This window comes from Protopterus annectens, chromosome 8.part1 (assembly GCF_019279795.1).
Source record: "Protopterus annectens isolate FY-2018-M chromosome 8.part1, PAN1.0, whole genome shotgun sequence".
Lineage (NCBI taxonomy): Eukaryota > Metazoa > Chordata > Ceratodontiformes > Protopteridae > Protopterus > Protopterus annectens.
This window is the reverse complement of record NC_056742.1, coordinates 535,454,259-535,472,827: the sequence shown is the minus strand read 5'-3', so window position 1 is coordinate 535,472,827 and position 18,569 is coordinate 535,454,259. Positions and strand designations below refer to the sequence as shown.

Genomic DNA, 18,569 nt, shown 5'->3' with positions numbered 1-18,569 from the left:
TCTTAATCCAAAGTGTACATAGTCCACTGTCCTGTGCTGCCATTATCAACCTTTAATCCTTTGGTTTCAACTCCTCTTTCCTAACCGTTCTTGCTTCAATTCTTGAACAACCTGCGGTATTTCCAGGAGATCTCTATACTTGCCACTATAGGTTTGGCTTTTCTAGATTTCTTGCTTTCTCATTTGATCCTTCTCCTTATATTCTTTCATTTTTTTTTGCACATTCAGTTGCTGTCAGCATTTTGTCTACTTCTGGTTTGATTCCCATTTCCTCTTGCCCACCTGAATGCTTCTGCTAAACTAAGTCATCTTAGACTTCCTCTCCTCATGATGTAAAACTTTCACTGTGTTTGGATCTGACGTGATCAGCATCAGATATGCATGCTGTCCCACGATTGCAGATCTATTTATGTAATCCGTTTCAGGGAGGCCCATATCATTCATAGCGTGGAATATATAATCTTCATATGCACTGATTTTTATGTATCGCTTGTTAAGCGTGAAGCATTTTTCTTGTTTTTGTGTAGCTGATCCAGTACCTTTTGGGAGCAGTCAGTCACACCAAAACTATTAAGTTAAAGCAGGAAGAGCACATTGGTTTATAGCTCGGGAATTATTTGTAGATGTCAGGGCTGTTTTCAGTATTAGTTTTAGTCTTCTGAAGTTTTTCTTAATGGATTTTATTTTCATTTGTTCGTGTTTTATTACTGATCTTTTATCTGTTCTCAGATGTGTACACTTCTTCCAGCTCAAGTTCCTTCATATCACATTCCAGTCCCAGACTGACATTTTCTTGGTGCTGCAACTTTCCTGCTTTAAATGTTGCTTTTGCACATTTGTCAGCATCACATGCCAATCTTGTGTCATCTTAGAAAGTTCTAACCACTTGCAGTTGTGCTTTCAACTCCTTGTCTGATAAACTATACAATTTTAAGTCATCCACAAAAAGCACATGAGAAATCTTTAAACAAGGTTGTCTGGGATCCAAATTTTAACAAAGTCCTAATCTGTTAAGTAAGCAGCTGAATGGGTTAAGGGCAATACAGAACAACAGCAGTGATAGAGAATCACCCTGGAATCCCTCCGGTGAATTTTTATCCCCGGGGTAATAATTTGCCCTTTATCGTGACTTAATTGTAAAGTGATTTCCCACTGTCACATCGTCACTATAATGTAATACATCTGTAAGCGCTCCTTTATCCGTGAATGTGGGATAGTGTCCAGTGCAATTTTATACCGTACTTAAGATTCCTCATGTTTTTGGAATTATCCATTATGGCTTTATTTAGCAACAAATGATGCTTTGTTCCATTGTCATAATTGAATTTTCTTCTAAATGACTATAAACTCTGTCTGCATCAATTCCACTATGTAGTTTGTACATCAATGGAAAGCATATTATTGGTCTATAGTTTTTAGGACAGCTTACAGGTTCACTCTTAAGGAGGAGTATCGGTTTTCCCATTAACCAGGTTGGTGCTTGTTCTGGGTGCACATACAAGTAGTTATTACTCAAGGCTAAGTCTTTGTGTAAAGATGTAAATACTTTTATCCAGAAATTAGGTACTGATCTGTGCCCTGGGTTTCCATTTAGGAGCTTTCCTTAATTTTGCTTCAGTTTCTCTGACCATGACTTCATCCCATTTCATAGCCTGTACATTTGAATTCCTTTTTCTTCCTTAGCTGGCTCCTTTATGGCAGTTCGGATGACTGAAAAGTCCAAGACCATTAGCTTACTTGCCCTAAGAAAAAAATTCATAGAAAACAAAACTTCTTTCCCACCTTCTACCCAAGCTAGTGCCATGTGGCTTTTCAGGGCATTTCATTATCTGCAGTCTTTTCCATTGTCTGTGTACTTCAAAAAGGAAAAGATGCCCCTGTTCACCTGATGATGAATCTACTTCAGAATTGGACGAAGAGAGTCCTGATTGTGGGTCTCATTTCTCCTCGCCCTGTTCACTTGAGTCAGATGAGATTTCTTTTCTAGACATGATTTTCTGAATAAAGATATGTTTTCAGTGGGAAGAAAAATAAGTATCTGAGACCCAGATGAGGTACTATGACCTTTCATGTTGATTTCTCCTAAACTCCTTCCAGCTGTAATAGGGGCCTTAGAGGATACATTTAAATCTTGTTTCTCAACCGATGTCCAACCTCTTGCTCCTAAAAAGCTTGATAAGCTATATAAAGTGCCTGAATCTCTTAAAAATCTGTTCAAACGCAGTGACAGACCATGATCTTCAAAACTTTTAACTTTTGCCAACACATTACCTGTTGACAAAGATGGAAGATCTTTTGGCAGGAATGGCATGGCAACAGGGTGTATGTGTCTTCTGCTTTGATCTTGTATAAACTGCCAAGCTCCTATGGACTCCTTTCTCCTTACCATTTTCTCTAAGTTGAGTCACGTAATTCTAAGTTACCTTCCTCGGAAGCTGCATCTTTCCTGGTCAGTATATTTTTTTCAGTTACCTGAGTCACTGTAAACACAGTTGCAAGTGTTCCTCTTGTGCTGCTGATGCAGTTTCCAGAGCTGCAGTTCCACTCTGTGTTATACAAAGATATGCCGTATTCAGATTGCAGAGTCTCCCTGAAGATGTAAAAGCCCAGATTCTAAATTTCCCCTTAGACAAATTTTGTTTAACAACTGGTCTCGAAACACTTTGATGAGAGGTGAAAGCTTATTCAGAGAGTTAAGCAAATTTTCTAATCTCATGTTCGAAAAAAAAAAATGTCGGGAAATATCCCTAAATTCCAGGACCTTTCTTTAGTAAGTCCTTTAAAAATGGGCAGCAGAAATCGGGGAAACAATAATATAAGAAATAATGGCAAGGGATAACCAAGAAAGAAAAGGAAATGGACCTTTCCAAACTAAGAAATCTGCATGATTATTTGAGCTTACCAAGCTTCTCTCCCCTTTATCTCCTCATCCAGCTTTGCACATCATATAAAAATCTATCCCCCTTTTTTTTTCTCTGCAGACAGATTACTTCAGATTCCTGGGTACTGGAAGAAATCCAACAGGGTTGCAAATGCCAGTGAAAGTCATACTCTCCAAAAGCAGGAATTCCTCCTTATCCAAAAAATCAAATGTATTTGCACCCCCCCCCCCAGTTCTCTCTCCTATGCCGATGTAAGGAGTGATAAAACCACGCACATTCCCAGCAAGGAAGAGGGTTTCATTGCAGAATATTTCTGGTACACAAAAAATAAAGCATTTGGAGACATGCAGTGGATCTTTCTTTTTTAAATCTGTTTGTAAAAGTGGCAAAATTCAAGAGGCTTGACTTACAGACTTTTCCCACCTAATTCCTCCAAACTCTTTCTTGTGACCCGGGATCTCAAAGATGTTTATCATCACATCGGACAGCGCAGTGGTGCAGCGGTAGCATTGTCGCCTCACAGCAAGAGGTTCTCTGGTTCGATTCCCAGCTGGGGTGCCTTCTGTGCAGAGTCTGCATGTCCTCCCTGCATTCATGTGGGTTTCCTCTGGGCGCTCCAGTTTCCTCCCACATTACAAAGACATGTATCTGGAGCATTTCTCCCCGGGCCTCCGCTGAAAATGGACTTTGTTCCAGGTCAAACTTTCCTGGTAAACAAATGTTAAATAAAATAAAAATAAAGTAAATATTCCAGTTCACAAAGACTTCAGACCTTATTATTGTTATTAAACCTTAGGGATTACTGTGTCTAGGTCACATTTCCAATTTACTTCTGTACCCTTGTGTCTTTCAGCAGCTCCACTGGTCTTCGCAGACTGCTTGTCACCAGTAATTGCATTTTGCAGACTGCATGGAATTCATGCCCATCCCTGTTTCGATGATGGCCTCATTTTAGTAGAATCCTTTTAGAATTCCCTGAAGTCCCTTCTGTTCATAATATTTTTTTTCCAAAGACTAGGATTCAAACTTAGTCTGGAAAAATCTTCTCTAATGCCTTCTCACATGTCATCTTTTCTGGCATGTCTGCTGAACATATCCTTCATAATGGCGTAGCTTCCACCGGAAAAGGTGAACCTTTACCATCTTCATTTCCTGGATTTAGCTTACCAGTCTATGACTACGGCGAGGGACTACCTAAAGAGACTAGGCTATACGACATCATCTATCCTCATAGTTTCTCCTGGCCTAGCTACATATGAGGAAAATCCAGTGGTTCCAAGATCACTTTGGACCCAACACCAGCATCCCCTCTCCTTTACTGTCTCAATGCTGTGTTTTGTCAAAAAGGATCACTTGTGGTAGGAAGCCAGGTCCACATCATTCTCCGCCCATCTCAGACCAATCTGTGGTGACAGAAACTGTGGATTTTGCTTGGAAGACAGTGTCCTAGGCGATCAAGGTTCAAGGAACAAGGGATCCACATTTTAAGAAAAAAAACCTATAAACTACAAGGAGATGATGGCCGTGGTAAATGTATTAAGAGCCTTGCATCAGCTGTGGACCCAGGACCACTACTGGTGATTACAAACAAGACCACTGTGATGTAGCAGATAAACTGGGTGCGGGCAGGTCTTACCCCTTATGTAGACTAGCCATGATTGCTTGGGAGATGGTAACTCAGCACAATCTCTCCCTTCAGGCAGTCTGTATTCGCTGTTCCAGCCAAAAACAAAAAAAAAAACAGTAAACACTTCCAAACACATACACACGTACCATAACCCTAAATGTTAAGTTGTCTATCTCACCTTCGTTCTTGCTGGTTTCAAGCACATTGTAATAGTCAATGTGAACAAATCCAGGACAGACCCTCATGAATGGATCTTGCACTCAAAGTTCTTCCAGGAGATTTTCCACGTGAGGAATTCCCCAAATAGATCTTTTGCTTCCATTTCTAACAGACAGTTAAAGAAGTTTTGTGCTGTAACGCCTTGCAGAAAAGCACTAAAAACAAATGCTTTTTCTTTCCCATGGATGAAAGTGTACCTTTATGCCTTTCCCTGCTTTCCACTGATAACCAGAATTCTTCTAAAGATGCAGGAGGACTCTCCAAAGATACTTCTGTTAACTCTGTTATAGCCCAGACAACTTTGGGTCTCCCTTCTCATGAAACTGTCCAAGGGCAATTGCTACAAACTTCTCAGTGTGGACCTACTCACACAGCACAAGAGACTACAGATCCACCCCAACCTACAGAGCCTAAATCTGAATGGATGATAAGTTTTAATTCCATTTAGGCACTTTTTTGTGAGAAATACTACAGGTGTTAAAGGAGGCAAGAAAAGTTAATACTAGAAAGGAATATTTGACAAAGTAGAGGAGATTTTCGAGCTGTTGCTGTTTGAGAGACCAGGACCCATCCAGAGTGGAGGCCCTCTGGTTCTTCAGTACCTATTTGAATTGCCCAAATCAGGCCTGTCTTACACTTCCAAGGGTCTATATTAAAACATTGAACGCTTAAAACAGCGAACGATGTTTCATTGACCCCTTTTCAGTGAAAGCTAGGGAAAGAAATCGCTGTTCCAACCAAAAACAAACAAAAAAAAAACAGTAAACACTTCCAAACGCATACACATGTCCCATAACCCTAAATGTTAAGTTGTCTATCTCACCTTCGTTCTTGCTGGTTGGGATTGGAGCCGATCCTCTGCTCCGACTCGGCCATCTTCTATAGCTCGAGAGCTGTTTACTGGCTCGAGGCTACCCCTTATCCCATGATGCCTAGCGATAGCTACCCAGATCTCGTTTGCCGTTTCAGCTACGAGGTGTCATTTTTCTGGCTCATGCTCGTATAACTTTTTTATACAACTTTCTTACCATTAGAAATAGTCCTTTTTTCTGGTTTATTGTTAATTTTTAGTCTTGTTTTTCTCTGTTAGCTAGTGTTTTATTGTAGCTTTCCTCCCCTTCCTTGTAGAACTCGTTTAACTTAGAGAGTTCTCCCCCCCCCCCCTTTATCCTCTTCTTGTCAGGTTAGCCGTTTAGGTTAGAGGCTTTCCTTCTACCTTTCTTTCTTAGGCTAGCCGTTTACGTTAGAGTCTTTCCTAAAAAAAAAAAAAAAACAAAAAAAACCCAGTATTAGTCTGATAGTATAGTGTTTTTATGTGGACTGCATTTGCTAGATAGTTTTTGTTGTGGTATTTCTAATGTTCTTTTTGTCAGAATGTCAAAAGAATCCAAAGTTTCTGGATTCAAGAAGTGCGACTCATGCTGTCAAAAAATGTCTCTGACAGATGGGCACACTTCTTGTGTCTGTTTAGGCGCCGTGCACCTGCAGGACCCTTGTTCTATCTGCCATGCATTTAGCCCAAGAGTTCTGCAGGAGCGTAAAAATAAGCTTATTCTTAGGGGTCTTTTAAAGCCCCAGGATTCACTGGCCAAGACAGCCTGTGAAATCCCCTAAATCTTCCAAGCCGTCGGCTCCAGTTTCGGAGCCGTCCTTGGTTCAGATTACACCTTCTACTTCGGTTCCAGCCGGTACCAATAAGGCTATCGCCCCATCGGCTCCATCAGGATCTTCAGAGCCGTCTCAGAGCCACAAGAAGCAAAGGTCCCCTTCCTTGGAATCAATTCATTCAGCTCCACGGTCTACTCTGCTTCAGAGCGAGCGCAGTCACAGATCTTCTCACTCCTCTCAGTCCTCCAGGCTGTCGGATCACGATGTGGAGAGAGTGGTCAGTAGGTTGCTGAAATCGCAGGCACTTGCCAAGATATGTTGTCCAGCCCTCCTCAACAGGTGTCGGCTCCGTCCACTTCTGTCGATGTTCCTCCTCCGACTCCATTGAGTTCAGAGCTGGAGTTTGTTGGGGTTCGAGTAGTGGAACCGTCGTCTCCGATAACGCTATCTCCTTAGGTTCCGTTGTCTGCTCCGATTCCCTCGATGGTGCCATCCGTCAAGGGATCTGGACGCCGGGGCTCCCTTGTTGGCTCCGAGTGGGCGAGTGGCACCAGACCCTTGTCCGACCCCGTTCTCCCTCTCGGAGCTTTGACGCAGGTGAGCTCGGCTCCTACATAGGCCTTGGAGCCGTCTCCCTCGGTGCGGAGAAAGATTCCGATTTCTTCGGAACCGGAGCTTTCTCTGCATCGTGGCAGGGACGCCTTCGATATCATGAGGAGTGTGCTGGCCACTGAGTCAGCTCCGCTATCGGCCCCACCAGCTCCGTCCCGTGTAGTGCCTGTGCCAACCTATGCTCCTCCTCCAGACCCCAAGCATAGAGAACCGGCGCTCCAGGACACCCCATTGGGTGTTTCCTCTTCTTCCGAGGCCTCCCCTGATCACTCAGAGGAGCCCCCTCGGAAGAAGAAGTGCAAGAGGAAGCACATTGACTCCCCTGAGTCTGTCACTTCAGATACAGACTTAGATGAATCGGAAGGGTCCCCGAGATCCCCCTCTGAAGATGTTTCCTTCTCGGACATCCTAGAAATGCTTAAGCAGAGGGGGAACTGGAATCCCCTAGCCCCTACCGAGGATGATTCTGTATTTCTGGATGTGTTCGGTTCCCGACCTTCCACCTCCTGGGTTTCTCTGCCTTTCAATCCACTTATGGCAGTGGTGGCTCGAAAGGCTTGGTCAGCTCCGGATACAGTGGAACCAACTCCATGGAGACCTGGCAAGTTCATCTCAGCACCCCATGATAAGCAGTTCCTTACCAAAGGTGTCCCTGTTGATGCCATGGTGGTAGCAGCAGCCACCAAAAAAGAGTTAGTGGGGACCTCTTCATCTGTCCATCCTCCTAACAAGGAGTCTAGGACTATGGACAGATATGGGAAGCGAATGTTTGCTTCAGCGACCTTCTCTATGAGGTCACTGAACTACTTATGCCATTTTTCCCGGCTTCAGCGGGATCTCCTTAAAGAGCTAGGAGATACCCTTCAAGATCCAGGGCTCAAGCTAAAGTAGCTTCCCAGCTGGCGACTCTTAATTCTATAGTCAACTCCTCCATGAGGCTCATTTCTTATGCAGCCGATGGTGCGAGTAGAGCCGCAGGTACGGGTGTAGCCCTTAGGAGGCATGCATGGATGCGGCTGTTCAATTTTGCGGAACCCTTTCGAGCATCGTTCACCAACACCCCCTTTGTTTCCTTTCTTTTTGGACCACAGGTGAAAGACACTTTGACTAGGTGTGAGCAAGAAGGCAAGACTCTCTCTGCCGTGGGAGTGAGTCTGGTTTTCCATTCCTTCTAGACCATATCCCAAAGGTCAGAAGAGTGGAAAAATGTGGTTCCGAAAATCCCAAGGAGCCTTGCCTGACACACGTAGTGATTTTTTCCTCCAGGGGCAGAGGGGGAAACAATAACAACAGACGCTGCCCTCGTGGCAGAGGGGGTCCGCAGAACCAGGGCAACAGAGAATCTTTCTCTGATAAGCACTTTCAGCATCCCTGAAGGGTTGCCCGACTGCTCACCTCTGGAGGCAGTCGGGGGAAGACTTTCACTGTACCCAGAAACCTGGCAAAATTTAACGCAAGACAAATGGGTACGGTCCATTATATCTGGAGGTTACAAAATTCCCTTCTGTCAACCCCCCTTGCAGTCAAGGAAACCCCTTCCAGATGTTCCACCCAATCTGAAGGACCAAGCAGTCATAGAAGTTTCAAAACTGCTAGAAAAAAAGAGTAATCCAGGAAGTCCCGGCAGACCAGCACTGATCCGGAACTTACTTAAGATTCTTTTTGGTACCAAAAAAGACAGGGGACTGGAGACCAATTCTGGATCTCAGCAGGCTAAACAAGTCTGTACCAAGAACAAAGTTTCGGATGGTCACGCTGCAGTCCATTCTACCCTTTCTAGGTCAGGACAATTGGATGTGCTCGATAGATCTTCAGGACGCGTACTACGATATCAAGATGGACAGGCGCTCCAGGAGATTTCTTCGCTTCTGGCTGGGAGCCAGTCATTACCAGTTCAGAGCTCTGCCCTTTGGTCTCGCCACAGCCCCCAGGGTGTTTACCAAATGTATGGCAGTGGTCATGGCTCACCTGAGACGTCTAGGATTCCAGGTGTTTCCATACCTAGATGACTGGCTTCTCACTGCCACTACCAGGCATCAACTTCTACAGGCCAGGGACTACACATTCACAATCTGTTCCCAGCTAGGCATTACAATAAATTTCAAAAAATCTGCCTCGTTTCCATGTCAATCTATCACCTACATAGGAGCAGACTTTAACACAAGGAACATGTTCGCAAGACTACCGCTAGACAGGGTGTCTACAATTCATCAGCAGGTACAAATTCTTATGCATAGCAAAAGAATCCAAGTCAAGTTCGTCCTTCAAACTCAGGGTTCCATGGCAGCAGCCATTCTTTTATTCCCACTGGCCCGCTTTCACATGAGGATCCTTCAGTGGCTTCTGTTCACACAGTGGTCTTTCCAACAGCTGCCCATGTCTCACATGATTATGATTACGGAAGCATGCAAAAGGCACCTTTCCTGGTGGATGGTCTCCCCACTAGTGACTCAGGGCAGACCCTTCATTCAGCCCCCTCCGGTAGCCACAGTGACCACAGACGCCTCCCTGATAGAGTGGGAGGGTGGGGTGGGGGGGGCATTATCAGGGCAGGACAGTCCAGGGCACTTGGCAGCCTCACGAGTACCATCTGCACATAAATGTCCTAGAAATGAGAGCCGTGCTCCTAGTGTTGCAAGCCCTTCAAGACTCTCTTCCTTGCAATTCAAACAGACAACATGTCAGTGGTTTGGTACATCAACAAGCAGGGCGGAACCAGGTCCTACCCCCTGTGTCGAGAAGCACTCAGACTGTGGCAGTGGGCGATTTCCTCCCAACGTTTTCTGATTGCGACGCACATTCCTGGGAGGTCCAACATCATGGAGGACAGACTCAGCAGAGCTATCCTCATGCCTCACGAGTGGTCTCTGAATCAGGAAGTTGCGGATCTTATTTTCCGCAAATGGGTACAGCCTTGCTGCGATCTTTTTGCCACCCCCTTCAACAGCAAATGCAGCAACTACTTCTCCCTTCTTCCGCTTCCAGGTCACTCACCCAGAGACACTGTAGTCCACGACTGGCCTCAGGGTCTTCTTTATGCCTTTCCTCCGTTTCCAAAACTCCTACAGAAAGCAATATCGTTGGGTTGCAAAATGATCCTCATTGCCCCCTACTTTCCGTTCCTGCACCATTACCTTCTCGATCAGCCCTGGACTCTGGATCCGATTCCAGACCTACTGATTCATCAGTCAGGCGGGTTGCATCAATCCCTCCAAACACTCCAGCTCACAGTTTGGTTGCTCCACTTCCAACCTTAGCCAGGCTTCCCAGCATTTCCCCCGGCTGTATGTGAGGTTATTGTCTCCTCTCACAAGTCCACAATCAGAAAAACTTATGCTAGAAAATGGAAACGTTTCTCTTGTTGGGCAGAGGCTAGGAACGTAGATCCCTTTTCAGCCCCAGTCCACGAAATTCTGGAGTTCCTAGCACAACTTTTTCATTCCGGGTCCACTTCTGCTACAATCCGGGTTCAATTAGGGGCCATTTCTAACTTTCATGTTGGTTTGTCAAATTCAAACATTGTCTAATAAGTTCTTTAAAACTTTTTTGAGAGGGACTACTCTCCTTAGGCCTCCAGTGAGAGATCCCCCTCCTCCTTGGGACCTTACTTTGGTACTAACTTCCTTAACTCTGCCCCCCTTTGAACCAGCAGCGTCCTGCTCCATTAAGTTTCTGACTTGGAAGACACTCTTTCTGGTAGCTATTACTTCAGCCAGACGCGTCTCTGAACTTCAGGCACTATGTGTTCGTCCTCCATACTTGTTTTTTCATAAAGACAGGGTTGCTCTGAAGACTAATCCTTCGTTTCTTCCGAAAGTCTGCTCAGAAAATAATTTAAACCAATCTATAGACCTTCCTGTGTTTTTCCCTAACCACACCAACAAGGCAGAGTACAAATGACACCAATTGGACATTCATAGACAATTGTGTTTTTATCTGCACAGGACTAAGGAAATAAGGAAATCTGACCAACTATTCCTTTCCTATGCTCTAGGCAAACAAGGTCTCCCAGTTTCCAAGGTGACCTTATCCAGGTGGTTGTCTCACACTATTACCTTCATCTATCAGTTAAGGAACAAAGAGTTACCTATTAAACCAAAAGGTCATTCTACTAGGGCCTTGGCCACCTCTGTAGCCTTCCAATATAGGTTGCCCATGGATTCTATCTGTGCAGCTGCTACGTGGGCAAATCCTCGTACCTTTATTTCTCACTACAAGCTAGATATGGTCTCCAGGAGCAGAGCTGACTTTGGTTCCACTGTTCTGAAGAGTCTGTTCCAATGAGCCACCCAGGATTGTAGGTGCTAGGGACGCTGTCACAACCAGCAAGAACGAAGGTGAGATAGACAACTTAACATAAAGAAGTTATCTACTAAGTAAGCACTCTCATACTAAGTAAGCACTACATCCACCTACCACCCCTGTGAATATCCACTTCCCTTAAAGGCATAGCACTCCCTTATACTGTTCTAGCATGTCGAGTGGTAGATTACTGGCGTCCTCTCCAGTTCAGCTGGTTAATCTGGGTATCTTGAGACAATGCTACAATTGTCTCATGTACACAGACAACCCTGTCCTCCTCCCAACAAACACAAATACATGTGAGAGATGCAACTATATAGCCAAACTGGACGCTGTACTTTCTCAACTCAGGGCTGGCATGACCAGACAGGAGGAGATGGTAACCACACACACAACAAACCCAGTCCCACATAGACCCACCACAACTGCAAACCAAACACATAAAAACACAAAGACATACTCGGAGGCTCTAATAAAAAACTTACCAAAACAACAGAGGCTCCCAAAGCAGACATCCAAAAATCCACCACCTCAAAACAAAACACATACTTCAATAAATCAGTGTGTCAATCAATCACAGCCCTTAAGGCCAAACACCATGCCTGATACAGTAGTAATAGGTGACTCTATAGTCAGACACACTGATGTCCCGCTTACCAGGCTGAACAAGGAGAGGGTGACTGTGAGCTGCCTATCGGGAGCTAGGATCTGCCACGTAACACACGCACTCAGGTCACTCCAAAGCAAGTACAAATATGACTCCGTCATTGTCCATGCTGGCGTGAATGACCTGAGATGTACCTCCCTGGACTACATGAAAAGAGACATAGAGGAGCTCTCTGATTATGTGCCCAGGCTGGTATGACCCTGACCCTGAGCAGCATCTTGCCCTCCCCAAGAATGATGCCACAATACAAAGACAAGATGATCAGCTTTAATAATTGGCTCAAGTACTGGTGTCATTCTAAGGGGATCCAATGTCTGTCTGCGTGGGATGACATGTTGGACAAGCCACGCTGCTTTGCAAGGGACGGCTTGCACCTGTCACCACTGGGCTTCCGGATATTGGCTAAGGCTCTTGCCACCCCCATAGTGCCTTTTTTAGGCAAGGCTCAAAAGACAAACCCACCTCCTTAGAAAACAAAATTGGAAAAAAACAAAGGGTAATGCTGCTCAACGCCAGAAGTCTAAATCTCAAGATGCAGGCACTCGATGCACTCCTCAGTATGGAGAACATCGACGTCTGTGCAGTAACTGAAACCTGGTTCAAGGCTCCTGAGAGCACCCCAGTGCTACCAAGGCTATACCTCGTATCATGCTTTTCGGCCGCAAAACCCGGGCCGAACCACAAAGGGAGGGGGAGTGTCCATATTCATCAAGGACACCCACACCTCCAGGTTAGTAGCAACACATGAAGCATCGGAGACCATACAGGTGCAACTAACCATAGGCAAAACTGCTATACAACTGGTAGCATGTTACAGACCACCCTCCCAATCTCAGGAACCCCACTCAGCCTTCCTGAAGACATTGGAGGATATGAATGTATCACAAAATACCATCATACTGGGAGACTTCAACTACCCTAACATAGATTGGGTACATTATTCTAGCCCTAACACCCTAGCCCAAAGGTTCCTGGAATTCATAAATTCAAATGCACTGGAACAACTAGTCACCTCTCCCACTAGGGGAGATAATATACTAGACCTGATCATCACAAACATGGGGACAAAATGCTCCACACCGGAGGTATACCCCTCACTAGTGAGATCTGACCACAAACTAATCACCCTGGATATACATATCCCACCTCCACCCCCAGCACAAAAGACCACAGTGAAAAACTTGTCAAAAGCAGACTTCACTCTTCTTAAGACTGAGATGGTATCCTTTAAGCACACTGGGCCAGTGGATACCACATCCCACAGTGCTGAATCCTTCAAAAATGCTTTCTATGGACATCTCCAAGAATGCATGGATCATGCAATCCCAAATAAATCCAAGTCCCTCTCCACCAAAGGCAAGCGTCCTGTCTGGTGGACCTCGGCCATTAACAAATTGTATAACAAAAGAAGGAAGCTACTGCACGATAGAGCAAAATCCCATAAAGGGAAGACATCTCTGATCAACACTAGCAGAAAACTACGTTCTGTCATAAAAACGTCCAAGGCAAACTTTGAGAGAAAAATCGCTAAGGACACTAAAGATAACCACAAAGCCTTCTTCATCTATGTTAGAAACCTGGGCGGAAACCCTCAGATATGCTCAGAGTTAGTTCACAACAACAAAAAATACACTGAACCCACAGTTATTGCCAACATTCTGGCTGACAGGTTCAGTGTAAATTTCTCCCCTCCCTCACCCCCAAAAGAAGAAATACTTATCCCAGCTGAATGTAATCTCCCTGTCATCTCAGATGTCCAGGTGAGAGCCGCCCTCAGCAAAGCTAAAAACACAGCATCAGTGGGACCTGACGGTATCCCGGGTTGCGTGCTACGTGAACTCCAAGAGGAGCTAAACCCGCACATAAAAATGCTATTTAACCTTAGCCTTACTACAGGATATGTACCTGAACACTGGCGTACAGCAACTGTGGTCCCACTCCACAAAGGGGGTACCTCTACAGACCCTGGGAACTACCGCCCCATAAGCTTAACCAGCCTGGTCTGCAAAGCTATGGAAAGAATCATTATGGAACTCATAAACAGAGACATTGGGGACCTACCGACACTTGATCCCACCCAGTTCGGCTTTGTAAAGGGCAGATCCTGCCTTTTGAACCTGGTTGACTTTTTCGAAACAGTCACTAGAGCCATTGATGAGGGCAAAGCAGTCCATACAGCCTACCTGGACTTGGTTAAGGCCTTCGACACAATACCCACTCAGGCATCATTGATAAGCTCAGCAGCTTAAATATAAACCCTTATGTCACTAGATGGGTTGCAAACTGGCTAAAGGACAGAACCCATAAAGTTAAAATCGCTGGAGCAATGTCAGACTCAAAGCCAGTCACAAGTGGTGTCCCACAGGGATCTGTCCTGGGACCCCTCTTGTTCGGCATTTATTTCTCAGATGTTAAAGCAAACATGGGAGGGTTGTGGCTGACAAAGTTTGCAGATGACTGCAAACTAGGCGCCATAGACGATACACCAGCGGACACATACATCCTACAAAAAGGCCTCACAGAAACGCAACTGGTGCCGGAGTCATGGCCTTAAACTAAATGCCAAAAAATGTATAGTCATCCCCTTTGGGAAAAACAAAGTACCCACAAATTATTACATAGACAGCAACCCACTGAGTATGGAAAAAGTAATCAGAGACCTAGGGACCCAAGTCGACAGCGACCTCTCATTTGACACCCACGTTGCCAAAGTGGTTAGAAAGACATTCTACCTTGCACACCGTATCATGAAGGGATTCACATCCAGACCCAAGGATGTCATTGTACCCCTATACTCCTCCCTCATCAGACCCACGATTGAGTACAATGCCCCATTTGGTATGTACCTCACCCGGCATTTGCAACAGCTGGAGAGACCACAAAAGTACCTCACCAAGAGGATCAAGGGTCTCCAACATATGTCTTATTCTGCCAGACTAAAGAAACTCCAGCTCTATTCAGTAGCATACCGCCTGCTCAGAGGTGATCTGTGCCTGACGTACAAGGCCATGTCCAGTCAGGAACTGATGGACATGCTCCACCTCAAAAAATCCAAATCCATCAGAACCACGAGAGCTAAAGACTTAAACCTTGGCACAATTATGAATAGGACATGCTGGAGGGATAGATTCATAACCCAGAGGCTTCCCATGCTCTGGAACAGAATCCCAGTTCATGTTAGGCAGAGCCCCTCACTAACTCTCTTCAAGAGAAATCTTGATGAGTGGATGGGAGATCGTAAGTTTACCCCAGGGGTCACATCTGTGTCACTACTAGACAGGGGCACAGTAAACTAATTCTATTATATAAGGGGACCTTCACTGTGTCACTACTAGACAGAGGCACAGTATTCTAAATCTATTCTGTGCATTTTTGTACCATTTCATGGGGTGGCGAAAGCCACATCACTATGGCTAGGCTTACAAATGCCCCAGGGCAGATAGCCTAGTACTAAACTATGAAACTATGTTCCTACCATAACGTTCCATGTTAGTTGTTTTCATCTCGCCTTCTTTCTTGCGTCCCACCCTCCGTCCCCCTGTCCTTTTGGACCGAGAGGAGTTCTGTTTTCACTGGCTGAGTGTTCTCTGGTTTGTTTGCTGTACTGACTTAGAGAGTATGACAGGTATTCTCAACCTATTTGTTTGGACAGGTTTATTCTCTGGCTATGTTTGGGGTTAGCTATTTCAAACGAGATCTGGGTAGCTATCGCTAGGCATCATGGGATAAGGGGTAGCCTCGAGCCAGTAAACAGCTCTCGAGCTATAGAAGATGGCCGAGTCGGAGCCGAGGATCGGCTCCGATCCCAACCAGCAAGAAAGAAGGCGAGATGAAGACAACTAACATGGAACGTTATGGTAGGTACATAACTTCTTTTTCTACACCCCCCCCCCAAAAAAAAATGTAAACAGCTGAAAACACATACACGCGCAACTCAACCATACATCTAACTCAAAAAAAAAAAAAGTAAACATTTTAAAACATATTCACTTACCTTAACCTGCACCCTAACCCTAAGGTCAGTAACTGTTGCACATTTACGTAAACAGTTTCAAGCACATACACACTTACCTTAACCCTAATTCTACCCCCCCCCCCAAAACAAAAGTAAACAGCTGAAAACACATACACACAAAAGTCAACCATACATCTAATGCAAAAAAAAAAAAAAAAAAAAAAAAAAAACAGGAAACACTCTCATACATATGCACTTACCTTAACCTGCACCCTAACCCTAATGTCAGTAACTGTTGCACATTCACGCTCAGGAGCTGTACCGGACAAGGGAATCCCTGAGACCACACTACAGTGCAGAACATGGCAAAACAACGAAGCGGTCAAGCGACGTCTTTCCCAGGGAAAGAATTCGCTAAACAGCCGCTTCGCCTGTTCGCTCTTTAGGTGTCGACAAAAACGCATTCGACAAAATGCGTTTTCGTTGTATAGGAACCCCACTTCCAAAAGGGTGCATCTTTTGGCCATGTCTGCTTTTCTACCTGGATTCCCCTTTTCTTCTTTTTTCCAAGTAAAGTAATTTCTGAAATGGGTGTTAACATATTTATCCAGGTGGCTCTATGATGAGATTTTAACTTTATTCCAGAAAAGCTAACCCTTGCACCTTTTGAATCCGCTGTTCAGGCTGACTTAAAATTATTAATATAGAAGGTTTTTTGGTTACTGTTCTGACTTCGGCTAAAAAGACCCTGATTTGCAAGCTCTTATATCTGTCCAACCCTTCCTTAAGGACAGGATATCCTTACAAACAAACCCTTCATTTATACCCTAAGTAGTTTTTGAATTTACATTACATCAGTCTTCCCATGTTATTTCCTGAGTCCAAAAACGAGGCAAAGAATTCTTCATACTTTGGATGTCCACAGGCAGCTTGGGTACTATTTGGACAGGAGTAAGGACTTCGGATATTCTGACCAGTTCTTTATCTCCTTTGAGAGAAAGAAAAAGGGAATTCAAGTTTCTGTACAGAGATTTTCAAAAATGGTTGTCAAGTTTATTCATTTTTGTTAATCCCATCATGGAGAAACTCCCCATTCAGTCATTCAAGGCTCATGCCACCATAGCTATTGTTACTTCTGGGGCTCTTTGGGAAGGGGCGCCAATAGATCACCTTCTGTATTTTATTCTGCAGTAGACCTATGGGCACGTGGAAGGTGACCAAATAAAACTTTTGTATATTGGTTGAATGTCCGATCCTTGGCAAATGTGTCCCATGTGGCTAAAAGTTATTGCAACAGTGAACTATTCGAACATACAGTATTATGGTAAGTTTACTTAATGAACTGTACTTTTTTTGTTTTTTTATTTTAAAGTGACCATGATGATGAAGTTGCCAGCTTCGCTTCCACCTCAGGTAGTTTTGGTGCCAAAGGAGCTTCCCAGCGACTCCCAGTTAAGGACTGGAAAGCAAGAGTGTCTCCTCGAGCTTCTCCAAAACCAAAGAGAAGAGGAAAGAAAGAAGAAAGGTAAGTTTTTGTACCATAAATTTGTCTTGCAGACTGGTGCACTGTTTCGACTTTTTGGCACAGTAGTTTGAACACTGAAATATTGCAGTTATTTGTCCTGTTTTTTTTTTTCTACAATTTTTATTGTGCTTTCAACTACTACTATGTCCAGAATGTCCGAAATCCAGAACTTGCCTCTCAAAAAATAAATTGACTCCATTTGCACTTAACCACACTTAAACATGCCCTTCTCCTTTGTGGAAATGCAACTATAATGTCTAATATTAAATTCCATACTACTTTTCAGATTAACTCTGCTTTTCCAATAAAACTAAGGGAACTGCCTAATTCTACTATCAGTTCTGGATGACCTAGCAAAATCTTCTAGTTTTATTTGAATGTATTTCTTACACCATAAATGTCTATAGAATAAGTAACTGGTAATGCTCTCTCATAATGTATGCTAGCCACCCAACTTGTTTTCTTGTAATCCACACCACGAACTGTGTTTGCCACAAATGAGGGTATAATCCTTCTCAGTTATCAAAAGCTTCTTTTTCTTCAAATACAGTTTTTAAGCTATCTCAGTGTGAAAACACTTTTTTTCAGTATAGATCTGAAAAAAATACACAGGAAGTTAGTTTTTTCTTTAAAATACATGCGTGCAACTAATGGGTATCCAGTTCATGTTCAGCTAGTCGTTAAAAACCAAATAGTTAGACTTTATAGATTAACTCCAGAGCAAAGTGTTTTAAACAGAGATAGATGACTTTATTTATTTTTAGTTATTTATTTGCAGTTGGTTTATCAGGATAGTCCATTGGGCCAAGATGACCCGTTTTCAATGGAGTCCCTGGGAGAAAACCTCCAGAAACAAGGTTACAATAGGTTTTAGATCAGATTACAATATTTACAAATCATACAGTTTAGAGCATAACATTTCAGGTAGTACATACTGGTGACGAACATTACAGTTGATACAGACTAGAAAAGGAAACATTTCAATAGAAAAACTGAGAAGCCATTATATCTTAGGAAGCTAGCAAATAGGAAACAAAATAATACATTTTTTATAATTAGCTTAGTAAGTACAAGGGGGAATGTATGAGTTAGGAGAGGCAGAAACAAGGAAGTTCCCGGAAAGGAGGGGGAAAGAGAGAAAGAGATTTGAAGAGAAGGGGTGCAAAATCCTG

General features: G+C 44.0%; 1 protein-coding gene across 1 annotated transcript in view; it reads left to right on the top strand.

Moving 5' to 3' along the window:
- Positions 1-18,569, top strand: part of EDC4 (enhancer of mRNA decapping 4) — a 2,017,057-nt gene that overhangs the window by 1,442,569 nt on the left and 555,919 nt on the right. The window contains exon 19 of the mRNA XM_044082055.1: positions 17,245-17,397. Coding sequence (XP_043937990.1) covers positions 17,245-17,397 — 153 coding nt within the window. The remainder of the gene's footprint in view (positions 1-17,244; positions 17,398-18,569) is intronic.